This window comes from Perna viridis, chromosome 1 (assembly GCF_037379345.1).
Source record: "Perna viridis isolate PV_CMFRI_1.1 ecotype Kerala chromosome 1, ASM3737934v1, whole genome shotgun sequence".
NCBI classification, from domain to species: Eukaryota; Metazoa; Mollusca; class Bivalvia; order Mytilida; family Mytilidae; genus Perna; species Perna viridis.
The window spans coordinates 42,298,881-42,311,336 of record NC_142445.1 but is presented as its reverse complement, the minus strand read 5'-3'; the positions used below and the strand labels follow the sequence as shown (position 1 = coordinate 42,311,336).

Sequence of the window (12,456 nt, the reverse complement as noted above, 5' to 3'; positions counted from 1 at the left end):
AGCTAAAGGGATCTCCTTACTTCGGAACAACCTGGATCCGCTATTGGGTTTATGTTGCATGTACTCTACTCCTGATAATGTAATCCAAACGAATCACATTTGTCAACCGAAAGACAAATAACTGGAGACTATGTCATAAAAACCATGTCGGCTACAGAAGATGGTGAGATGGAGTAATGGTAAGATTAACATCATAAACCTGACAGACAAAAAATACATCAAACTTAGACTGTAAGAAAAAAATAAGGAATAATTTTCTTATCTTTAAGAATGCTGTGTAGATCCTTCTAAAAATACTGTTTTGTAGCAAAATTAAAAACGCAGAACCGTTGTCATAGCACCTTATATTACATGTTTCTTCAGAGTATTGATTAAGTAACAAGTTCTTACACTAACTACTGACAGAAACATACAATGAAACAGAGGCTTCACTTTTTTTGACAATATGTGGTCTTTTATTTTACGTGTTGTGTATACAGCACATAAAATCTAAAATATTGTATATGGTCATTCATAGTTTTGTATTATAGATTTCCACTTTTTTAATAAACTTTAAAAAGTGTTTGTAACCTTTTCTTCTGCATTTTTTTCATGTTTACCAAAGCAAAAAGAAACGAGAGAGTCTTAACTTGTTATAAGTTTAAAGTAAACATGAACACATGTACTTTGGTTGTGGAGATTAGCAACCCCTCTTTTTTCATGACAAAATAAAATTCGAATAGTAATTCATATGTAACCACTTCACTGTTTCTTTTTATCACAAAACAGTAAAACCTGTCTAACGCGAACCATTTTGAGATTGAACGAAATGTGTGGTCTGGGCATATGTTTGTGACTTTTTGTTTACCACACTTGTTTATACACATGTAAATGGATTTGATATGATGTGACATCGAAATAGTTTTTATTACTGGTAGACAATTTTCTTTTTATTCGGGTTTCGGTTTTTTAGACATATTTCATTGAAATCTGGTCCTAACAAATTGGTACATGTAATGATGTGTTATTATCTGGACAGAACATTTAAATAGGTCTGTTTTTTTTTTTTTTTTTTTTTTTTTGACGATAGCAAAAGTAATAGTTAAAACATGAATATTACGAAATTGGCACACTGATACATCATGAGTTTGGTGTGTGTGTGTTTTCATAATCAGATGAATTTAAAAATAAATCAAAGAGTTCAATATATTATTATAATAACCATTTACAACAATAAGCTTGTGCTAAGATACGTTTGAATTCGATCAATGTATTTTCCTTTTATCTCCTATTTTGCAATTTTACGATTATTGAGGCGTAGAAATTCAAACAATCGATATGAATTGATTCAGTACATGAGTACTTTGATATACAGTGAAACCTGTCTAAACCGAATCCCTTTCGGACTTAAAGGTTGTTCGGTTAGAAAGGAGTTCAGTTACCCAGGTTACAATACATTAAAATTGATACAAAGAGACTTCAAGAACTATCTGATTTACACAGGTTTTCGGATTTTTCAGGGTTCGGTTTAGACAGATTTCACTGTATTAGAATGTACAATATTCACATCAAATGTTAATATGATTAAAATGTATTAGATTTTTTTTCTTATCATACATACATAGTTGATAAAATCTGACATGTCTTGAACATACACATACAATGTTTTAAATATACCATCGACACATACATGTATAGTGATTTACTGTTGCTTTCAACTAAACTAAAACCTAAATATTGTTCGGACCAGATTAACTCCTGCTTCGATAACACAATCTAACCAATTGTTTGAACTTTTTGTCTCGTTTCGTATCTCCTCTAAGTCAGCTTTCAACTTTCGCTCTCTCTCTTCATACATCTTCCTTAGTTCTTCGTCTGCTTCCTTTCTTATTCTTTGCTGCATCTCCAGTATTTCCCTCTCTTTCTTGGCTTTGTCCTCCATTATTTGTTTCCGTAAAGCTATTTCTGCGCGTTGATAGTCTTCGCTAGTGTAATGGCTACCTCCATTTTCTCTGACCATATTTTCAATCATCGACAGCAGTCCTTCAACTTGGGCATTGGCTTCATCGCCGGTTAATGTGTTGTCAAAAGCAATATAGCGGTTTTTGCATTTTTGTAGAAAATCTGTCAAAGAACATGGTAATGTATCAATAAAACCTTGTATATTTGAGTTACCAGAGTCTCTTTTCCAGTCGTCGAATCTAGTGAATAAAACAATCACGTACTTCGCAAGATTTTCCCCGAAATAAGAGCAAAAGTGCTCGACTGTCTCGACATCTTCTTTGGTAAACCTATTGGTTTGAACACATAAAATGATGGCATGTGGTCCAGGGCTTGTCAGCCAGATACATCTCTTAATCTCATTTTGAATTTCTTCGTTGTTTGTCCTATTGTCGAAGGCCCCTGGTGTATCCACAAGACTGATCTTCTTTTGGAACCGGGTTGCATCTCTTAATTGACAAGTGGTTGTTATAGATGTAGCACTAGCTCCACAGTCGAATACCTTTTCTCCTAGTATGGTGTTTCCAGTTTTGCTCTTTCCATTACCGGTTTTCCCAATAAGGACAATGCGTACTTCATTACTTGGAGGTTCGACCATGCTAAAAATTTAAACAGAGATACATATCAAGAAGTATCGATATTACTCTCCTCCCTTTTGAAATGAATTATTTGTCTATTTTCCTTATAAATGCATTGAAAAATTTGAAAACTGCATGTTCTTAAGTTATGAGACATGGCAACATATGCACAATATATGATGAAAGAATAAATATTGTTTTGTAAACTGACTCATAGAGGATATGTTTAACATCAAGAAAGCACCCTAACCTACTGAACAAGAGAGGGTATTAACCGGTTACCCTTTACCTAACGGAAAATCAGATGGGGTACGTAACTGTAGACACAAAATAATACAACAGGTTTAAAGAAAATTGCTTGAAGCGTTTTTAAGTTATTGTTCAATTATCGGAAATTCCTTTTTTTAAATATATAAAGTAAAAAAAAACTCGAAAACCAAAATCAAAGTTTTACAACAATTGTAAATAAAGCTAACAATAATAGTGGTAAAATATTTCCCAAAGTGAAAATGAGTGGAACCACTATTGAGTACTAGTCCAAAAATGTAACCCCCCTTTTTTATTATCAATATCCCATAACTCTTATAATCGCAAAATCGAAAATTTACAAAAATTGAAAGGAAGCTTATATCAACATAAATAAACAATGCAGCAAAGTTTTATTGGCATTACTGCAATGGTTTACTGTTGCACAATTTATTTAGATACATGTAAGTGTGAACGAGGGATGCATATATATATATAGACAGACGGACGGACGGACACCGGTATAGTAATTACCATATTACGCCCCGTCTAAAAAGACGGAATTACAAAAAATTGTAAACAAAAACAAAACCTACCTTCTCTCTTATATGTTATAATTCTGAATTGTGTGAGTTAAAATGGTTTAAGTTTTACATAAAACCACTGGAATTTCCAGGTTACGAGTATGCTATTTAGGTTTTAAGTTTATATAACTGTACCTAAAAATTTCCATACGCATAATATAAGTTAGTACATGATCGATCGCATGCTAAATATAGATTTCTTTATTTAAACTTACATGAAATGAAAATTGTTGGTAATCCTAGGCTAAAAATAGGTAACAAAAGAATGTCTGAGTCATTCTATGTATTTGCAAATTTCGCCCTTCGATAATGTAGTAGGGGTCAGTCCTGTATTCTTTGCCCAATAGGCTTCGTATAGTAAACCTTAGATTTTCATGATTAAAAAAAAATAAACAAGGAGTTTCAATCTAACTTTTGACCATGTTGTCCTATTAAGGGAATGTCAAAAATAATTTTTAGATCCATTTTAGAAAAAAAAAGCACGGACTTTGTACACCAGAACAGTCAAACTAAAAATAGACTTTTCTACTTTCACTTTTTTTTTGAGTTCGTAAAATAGACCCCCTTTCTGAAGCATTATTTTCATGAAAATACTGTTTTTCCTATAAACAAGTTTTTTTTTGTGTCATGGATTGATATTTACCCTGTACTTTCGATGAAAAATTATAATCATTTTCGAAAAACAAAAACAGGAAAAGGCAATAAGGAAGCGCACTATATTTTTAGCCTCTAAGTTTTGAATATGCAATACCAAGACTGATACCAATACATAACTCAATAAGCCATTTTTTTTACATTTTCCTTAAAAGCCATTGCAGATATTTTTCTTTGAATATCACTTTTTTAGGTCAAAATTGATCAAGACATGGGACATATACTTTTTAAAGAAAAATTTCTGTGCATGGGACATCAACCTTTTCTCGTGACATAAGGCTTGCCACAAATTTCCATGTAATAATGAATAAACATGATACTACTAAAGTCCACTGATAAATACTACATGTATGTATATTACATGTATTAACAATATTAGCAAGTTTCACAAAAATTTGGCCTGTCAGTTAGATAACCTTATGTTTGAATCTTAAAAAATCTTTGGAAAGCTCATTCATTTTTGAGTCTTTGTGCAAAGTCTAACATTCATTTGTTAAAAAAATAATGATATATGGCAACTTTTTACATCAGTGGTGTACATCGCGAGTTAAACTTTTTTCAGATGGGGTAAAAAAGAGTCCACTAAAAAGGCTCAATTCAAATATTTGATGGAATTTGGTTTCGTTTCACTAAACAGAAAAGTTAACGAACATTCCAAATTGTCCAATCAATGGAGATTTGTCCTTCAACTCAAATCCTTCGATAGAAACTGTGACCTGTATACTGATAGCATGGCTCGGCCGATTGCTTCACATAAGGTGCTGGGACAAGGATCAAGTTCGTCACTCCAAAGGTCATTATGCATGACGTGATTGACCGATATGGAGTGTAACAAACGATCAACCTCCCAAGTCATGTATTTTTTCCTCTACCGAAATTAATATTCCACGAGAAATATGATGGGTGTCTTGTGAGAAGCGAGAACTGCTAACCCTTCCGGTACACCAGAATACCAGTAATATCCGGCGTTTAGCTATAAGTTCGTGTTGTTATAAGCTCTTTTGTGTTGTACGTCTGTTCTTCATCTGTTGTTCTTTTTGTGTTCCTAGCAATGCAGTGTTCACGTTCAACCTCGTTTGTATCTTCAGCATTGCTACTTCGTTTTTATACAATCACAATTTTTTGTCGGTCGTATAATGGTATCACACTGTCGTCGTCGTCGTCCGCTGTCGTTCTTGTCCGTTTACTTTAGTTTACTAGTATTTACAACTTGATAACTTGAGTAAAACTTATCCGAACTTTATGAAATTTTAAAACATCGTTCCAGGGGACATGACAGAGGACCCTATAGGTTTTGGAGGTCTTTGCACCACCCCTTTTGAAAACCGTTTGGGGTTAAAAGGGTACGAAATTGGGCCAAGCCAAAAAGAAAATTGGTTTTTTCGGTTCTAATTTCATTTTTCTTGGTTGGACTCCTGCGTTTTCTTTGATTTCAGACATCTCTTTCGGTTTTTGAGTTATAAGGGGCCAAAGGGACCACACCCCACAAAAAATGACTTTTTTATTATTTTAATTTGAAATATGTTCTCTTTGGATTTCTTACGATCATCTCCTCCTGTGTTTTTCTATCAGATTTACATCTCTTATGTTTTTTAATTACATGGGATGAAGGCAAAGGTATTTAATTAACACCATTTAAGCAATACTTTTTCACATTTAATTGAATTTCAAATTTTGTGCTATATTGTATTCAAACTAGTTATGTTCATAATTTACTGTAAGTTCCTATGCTTAAGAGTGCCAAATACTAATTGTGTGACCACACTTGCCCCGAGTGAACAGAGTTTAACATGTCGTAATCGTATCATGCAGCGCTCTGCGTTGCTTTTATTTTTAAAAATATTTGATACTATAATATGACTGTTACTCGACATAGGCATATAGAGGTTGATAATAGGTGTTAATCAATGATTTATTTTTAGCGGGTATAGTATCCATTCTGCTCACACCGCTGATCATACTTCTAAAGCTATTTTGACACCGGATTTAAAGTTTGATATTGATGAGAGTAAAGTTTGAGGATTAAATTGCAATTCTTAGATTATTTCTGTACATGTATGGAAGCGGGAATATTATTTTGTGTGGTTGAATCGGCCTCTGATGTTACAAGACGAAATGTAATTTTATCAGCGTTTTGGTGTCGTAAAACAAAACGTCTTTTTAAATAGTATTTCGATCTACTCAGTTTTATCGCCAACCACTTGTCTTTATCATGTGTTTGTCATTCATTTCTTGAGAAAAGGTTGTCTGATTCAAACCCATGTTTCCTGACCGTTTACTTTATAAAATAATAATTTCGAATAAATAAGTCGTGCTGATTTGATACAGGTCACGTATGCGCATATTATGTAAATCGCAGTATTACATAAAATCATGTTTCAGAAAATATACACATACGTGATTTATTTCGCTTATTATTTTATATTGCATAACTTTTAAAACAGTTACTTCCAGGGTTTTCTAAAGAATAGATGCTTTTTACGAAGCTTTCATAAAATGCAATTTATTTTCTTATCGTTTTGTATAAATCTTAAAAAAATAATAGTTTTTCTTTTTCTCTTTTTGATTAGTTAAATTATTGTCGAAAAAATATACTATATGTGTCCGTCTCTCCGTCCTTACTAATATATTTTTGTGAAATTTTCTCCCAGAGGTTCTTCCTAACTGGTCAATCTAGGCCGAATAATACACACCAGTCAATATTTATTTTTGATTTACTATAAAGGCTTGCTTCCCACTTGCATATACATTGCTGAAGAATTATTATTTTCATAAAAAGAACTAAAACTCATGAACATGGTATATGTAAATAAATATTTTAAAAATAAATCTGTAATTTTCTATTGGTCTGTTAGTCTGTACACAATCGTATTCAATAACAACCTCATCAGTATTTAAGTTTTGAAACATTTGTGTAAACACATTTTTCCCTAAACTGTTTCTGTTTAAAAAAAAACTTTTCTCAACACACTGCATATGCAGATGTGGCTGTTAAAGATTATTGCAGTGTCATAGATGTATCTTTTCTGTTTTCATTAAATTAAATACACCGCCTTGATGGTGTAGTTAAAGTGTACTCGCCTTACGTGCGGGAGGCCATGGCAAATAGAGAGACAGGTTTATTCCTGATTTATTATCTGAAAACTGCTTCATTTCACGTAATATGAGTTTGTACATTCTGGAAAAAAAAATGGTAAAAGAATGTTTTTATATGATTATTGTTTGTCTGTGTAAAGGTGTGAATATTTTTAGTTCAGAAATATGTTACATGTATATACGAATGTTAGTTGGTTTTGCAACTTTTGTTACGTACATGTAGTTGACTGTTCAAATAAACATGAAGCAACGGGTGTTCTTTTGGTGAACTGTATTCGAAGTAATTCTAGTCGAATTTCTAGTTTTGTTTTTCATAATTTATTTTTTGTGATGATAAAATATGCATTTAGTATGACAGAAACAAAATAATTAGGTTTAATGTACAAATAGTCACAGTGTGTGGTTCGACGGGAGACTGTCCTGACTATGACACGATAAAAACCACAAGAATTTGATCACTGTATTGTGCAATCATTTTTCCGACGACGTCTCCTCCGATGCTGAGCCGCGGCCGCTTGTCTTGCCTTCTCTATTTCTGCTTGTAACTCTCGTTCCTTCTGTTCCCGTTCCCTTCGAATTTCTTCCTCTTGTTTCTTTCTAATTTCTTCCCTGATTTGCCTGTCACGTTCTTCCTGTTCTCGTCGTATTCTCTGTTCCTCCTCCCTGACCCTCCTCTCTGCCTCTAAATAGTCATTGTTAGTGTAGTAACTTCCGCCGTTTTCTTGAACCATTCGTTCTGTAATGGTGATTAGATCACGAACTTGTTGATCGGCTTCAGTGCCCTTTAGAGTATTGTCAAACGCTACATACCTATTATTACAACTATCTATAAAGGAACGTAGATGAGGAGGAAGAGATCTAATAAAATCATTCAAGTTTTGGCCATGATCATTTTTCCAATCGTCATACCTCGTAAACAGCACTACAACATACTTCATCATCGCATCACCGAAGTGGATCACAAAAAAGTTCAGGGAATCAATGTCCTCCTGTGTAAATCTATTCATCTGAACACAAAGTATGATGGCATGTGGTCCTGGAACTGTTAGAGAAATACATCGCCGTATCTCAGCCAGTACTGTACTATTGTCTGTACGCGTGTCAAATGATCCTGGTGTGTCCACTATACTTAGTTGTTTTCCGAATCTATTACATTCTTCTTTTTGACATGTTTTTGTTACTGAATCTGACTGACAACTGAACTGAAACGCCATCTTTTCTAAAATCATATTTCCAGTTCTACTCTTTCCATTGCCTGTTTTACCTAACAGGACCATTCTTAATGCCATGGTCTGAAACAATCAACAGGAGAAACTTAAACTATACAAGAATAAAGCAAGAAAATATCTGTGGTAATATATCTGAAGTAGATACTGAATATTTTCATATAGAAGCAGTGTTTAATTGAATGTTTCCATTGTGTAATTTAGATTATTCACACTGTGAAATAAATTCGATAATTTTCATTCTCGGACTTTCTCTCTCCCAAACGTCACAGCACGAATATCAATTCACAAAATTTTAAATTCATGTTGAAAAAAAAATGAATAATAGAGGAAATCTATATGATAAAGGTGAGAGGTGGGCAATTTAGCCTCCTGTGGCGGAGCCCTATGGTTCCTACTCCGGGAGAATACCACAGTAGGGTTCTTTAACGTGCGAGGAACGTGGCATCTTTCCCAACACGGTGCACCACTATGGTTTGCGGTCAGATTTTCTGTATTATAGCCTGACAACCCCAGCATGTAACACGCCTGGGGTACCCCATTCCACCACCTGGGACACACATCCCAGTTGCTCTGTGGGCAGAGCGCCCTAGCCCCCGGCTAGGGTTCTGAGCACTATTTAGTCGCCTTTTACGACAAGCTTAGCGCTGCTGCAGGCCTATTCTTTTAACACCCGGACCTGCACGGGAGTGAATTTTATGTAAGGACTAACCTGATTATTAATACTTTTAATCGTGATTTTTCTATACTGAATATACACACATATATATTCACCATATCCATTCTCCTTATATACATGTAGGTATATACTTTTAGATACACGGGTTTTCCCACTATAAAATTAGAAAATGGATTTTATTTAGAACGATGATCGGATTATAAATTGTTTACAAGATTCTAAAATCACCTGGATTTTCCAGTCTCTAATTTTATACATAAAGTTAAATTTTCACAAAGAGGATTTGAACGCCTATAAAACATCATATATTTCAAAAACAAGATACAAATGTTAAGTACTGTCGAGGCAAACCCACTAGTGGTAAGTGTTATTGCATATTTATAGAGAACAACGATTTTGTTGGCTTCAAAATTGCGCATAAGGTAGAAAGACGTCAAACATGTACAAATGTTAAGTGTACTGATTAATCATCAATGGTGTTTTTATTTGTTTTGTTTTGCTTCGATTAATTTACCTCATACTTTAGCGATAGATGGTAAATGTATTTTCTTCCTTCATTTTTATTACACTTAAAGGCTGTATCATATCAAGTACCATTTTTGTTTTCTTTTACAGTTTTTATAACTGAATAATTATGCCGTTGCCTCAGTCATTTACTGATTCAACATTCTTTATGTAAAAGCACTAACGTGTGGTAAATTTTCTTTTTCAGTATATGGCACAAGATATAGCTGCTGAAATGCACCAGCCATCAAATGAAGAAATTCGACTTGTTCTGATCGGGAAAACCGGAAGTGGAAAAAGTAAAACTGGGAACGTAATCTTAGGCAAGGATGAGTTTAAGTTTGGTTGCGGTGGTGGATCCGTAACTGATACTTGTCGACTTCGAGATAATAAAAGGTTCGGGAAAGTCATTAACATTGTCGATACACCCGGAGTTTTCGATACAAGGAATGGCAATGACAAAACCCAAGAGGAGATAAAGCGATGCATATGGTTGACGACACCTGGACCACACGCCATAGTTTTGTGTGTACCTATTGGAAGGTTCACTGAGGAGGATGTGGAAACGGTCAATCATTTCATTAACCATTTCGGAGAGGCCTTAATGAAGTACGTCATCGTCCTCTTCACGCGTCTTGATGACTGGGAGAGGGACCAGGAAGATATGGGGAACAAAGGAGTCGGCATTGAGGGTTTCATCAATACATTAACAGAATGTCCGAAAAACTTCCTAAAAAGATGTAATAACCGATACATCGCTTTTAATAATAGACTTAGTGGTAATGATGCCATTCCTCAAGTCCAAAACTTAATTAATATGATTGATAAAATGGTAAGTGATAATGGAGGCTCGCATTATACAAACGAAGACTATGCAAAAGCTGAACGAATTCTACAGGAGAAAATAGCTGAAGATAAAAGACAAAAAGAACAAGAAATGCTGGAGCTCCAGGAAAAAATCAGAAAGGAGACGGATGAGAGACTACGGAAAGAATACGACGATCGTGAGAAAAAACTGAAAGATGAACTCAACAATATACGGCGAGAGACGCAACGTAAACATTCCAAAGGGCGGTGTATCATTCTTTAACTATGTGTTGTTGCTGTATTTTGAAACAAACGAAAAACTAAGTATTATAAATCTTGAGTTAGTCACTCCCTGTTGTGAGCGAGTCAGTAGAAGTTTCCAAACTCCAGAACAAAACAAATACTGCAAAGTCTTTCCACGCCAAAGTATAATTGTCTTTTGCGTTGATTTATCCGTTAAACTCATACATCCGTGTGTTCTTTACTAGTGTGATGTTTTATTGATATTTTTTTATATTTTTAACTCTTTCGCCTTTTTACAGCGAAATATTATTATTGAAGATTTATACATAATACAGCATAAATATAGAATATAAAATGGATAATTATATGCTAGTTAAAATTGGTTTTAATGATCAAACATTTGTCATTTTATTAATAAAGCTCAGGAAAGCCTTTTTTACCAGTTAACTATGCCGTTTATATCTAGGGCTACCAGGGTGGCATAGTCTTTAATTTCTTTAAGTATAAAGTGAAATAACTCTGTGTAAGTGACGAAAAAGATTTAAAAATGCAAGTAGCATAATAAAGGAAGAAAAATTGAAAAAAAATCAGATAAGACATTCAATTTAAAAAAAAAAGGTCATGGAACACCTCGGAATACCCTAAACTGGCTCTTTTCCAAGAGTTGTGATGAAGTAAATTTTTTTCTGAAAATCAGTTTGGGAAGGTATGATGATGACGATCTTTAACACAGCAAAAACACAAAAAATTTCAGCATCATTTATAAACGTGTGACAGACTAACAGACGGTACGACACAAAAACACCACACCAATTATAAATTGGGCATTAAAACTTGCCTTGTTGGTGAACACTGAGTTTAGAATATTAATTTTGATTACCACTTTTAAATTTTTTTAATCCCGCTCAATAGGCACAAATAAAAAGTTTATCAATGTTTGAAAAAATTAAAGTAGATGACGACTATCCTACCGGTGCGCCTAGTCCATGTTCCTAGATGGACTCCTGGTTGATTATATGGTTACAGTTTTCTGCATTATCAATTCAAGTTCAGGTATCATATACAGTGCTAGTCTATCCCTGTAACCCAATGAACAATCGATCACGCGGAGTTTTCCCTTGATATCATTTTTATGATGGAGATGATCACATCATTTTGGTTGTCGTGGATTTTTGTAAATCCATCTGAACCACAAGAATCGATTTGTTCACTCGCGTTATAGGGTTTTTTTTCTCTTTCGTCCAATCTAATCAAAATTAGTCCTATCAATTGCTCCATTTAGTCACTGCATATAGGATCTAATAAAACTCAATTCTACTATCTGTTCAGATGACCTTTTTAGAATCCTTTATATTTTTTTTGTCTTTGAATAATGCTTTCAAAATAATGAAAGATGAATTCTGATTGACTGACCAGAAAAATCATCAGAACAGGAAGTAGAATGAAGTGTTGCAGTGACTGACTGGACCAACTAATTGGTCTTATAATGCGATTGTCTTTCGTCTACCATTGACATGAGATTTATGAGCAATCATGGTGTTTGTAAAAAGTCAGAGGACGTTTACCTCACCGATTCACCTGGTCTATGCTCCCAGTTTTTGTGGAGTCCGGGTTGCTCAATTACTTTTGTTACTATATGCGTGTTATTCAGGTCTTTGTGTTTATTTTCTCTATCTAGTCATTAATCCTGCAATATGCTCTTTTTTATTACAATTCAAGTCCTGGTTCCTTTCAATGGGGCCTTAGAACACTTTCAGATTATCTTTTAGTCGTTTAGTACAGAAATAATTCCGTACAGATTTATCAAGCTTTTCTTTCTTCTCCGAAACGTCAAACGCCCTAAGACAAGACACTGTCTG

At 34.1% G+C, this 12,456-nt stretch overlaps 3 protein-coding genes across 5 annotated transcripts; 1 reads left to right on the top strand and 2 right to left on the bottom strand.

The window, feature by feature from the left end:
- Positions 1 to 1,174: 1,174 nt before the first annotated feature.
- LOC148628839 (GTPase IMAP family member 4-like) lies at positions 1,175 to 3,533 on the bottom strand. The gene is made up of 2 exons (XM_088595462.1): positions 3,401 to 3,533; positions 1,175 to 2,579 (listed from the first exon to the last, which is right to left on the bottom strand). Exon 2 carries the CDS (start codon positions 2,576 to 2,578, stop codon positions 1,703 to 1,705), a length of 876 nt encoding a protein of 291 aa, XP_088451588.1. The 5' UTR covers position 2,579; positions 3,401 to 3,533; the 3' UTR covers positions 1,175 to 1,702.
- A 3,900-nt stretch (positions 3,534 to 7,433) lies between these two features.
- LOC148628838 (GTPase IMAP family member 7-like) lies at positions 7,434 to 9,831 on the bottom strand. 2 transcript variants are annotated; one of them, XM_088595431.1, is made up of 2 exons: positions 9,733 to 9,831; positions 7,434 to 8,430 (listed from the first exon to the last, which is right to left on the bottom strand). In XM_088595431.1, exons 1-2 carry the CDS (start codon positions 9,793 to 9,795, stop codon positions 7,594 to 7,596), a joined length of 900 nt encoding a protein of 299 aa, XP_088451557.1. In that variant the 5' UTR covers positions 9,796 to 9,831; the 3' UTR covers positions 7,434 to 7,593. The 2 variants fall into 2 exon arrangements, with proteins under 2 accessions (XP_088451557.1, XP_088451560.1); XM_088595434.1 differs by lacking the exon at positions 9,733 to 9,831 and adding an exon at positions 9,077 to 9,213.
- On the top strand, positions 9,244 to 11,031 carry LOC148628837 (GTPase IMAP family member 9-like). 2 transcript variants are annotated; one of them, XM_088595419.1, is made up of 2 exons: positions 9,244 to 9,403; positions 9,756 to 11,031. In XM_088595419.1, the coding sequence occupies exons 1-2, from the start codon at positions 9,371 to 9,373 to the stop codon at positions 10,635 to 10,637; spliced, it is 915 nt and encodes a 304-aa protein (XP_088451545.1). In that variant the 5' UTR covers positions 9,244 to 9,370; the 3' UTR covers positions 10,638 to 11,031. The 2 variants fall into 2 exon arrangements, with proteins under 2 accessions (XP_088451545.1, XP_088451551.1); XM_088595425.1 differs by lacking the exon at positions 9,244 to 9,403 and adding an exon at positions 9,557 to 9,578.
- Positions 11,032 to 12,456: the final 1,425 nt, after the last annotated feature.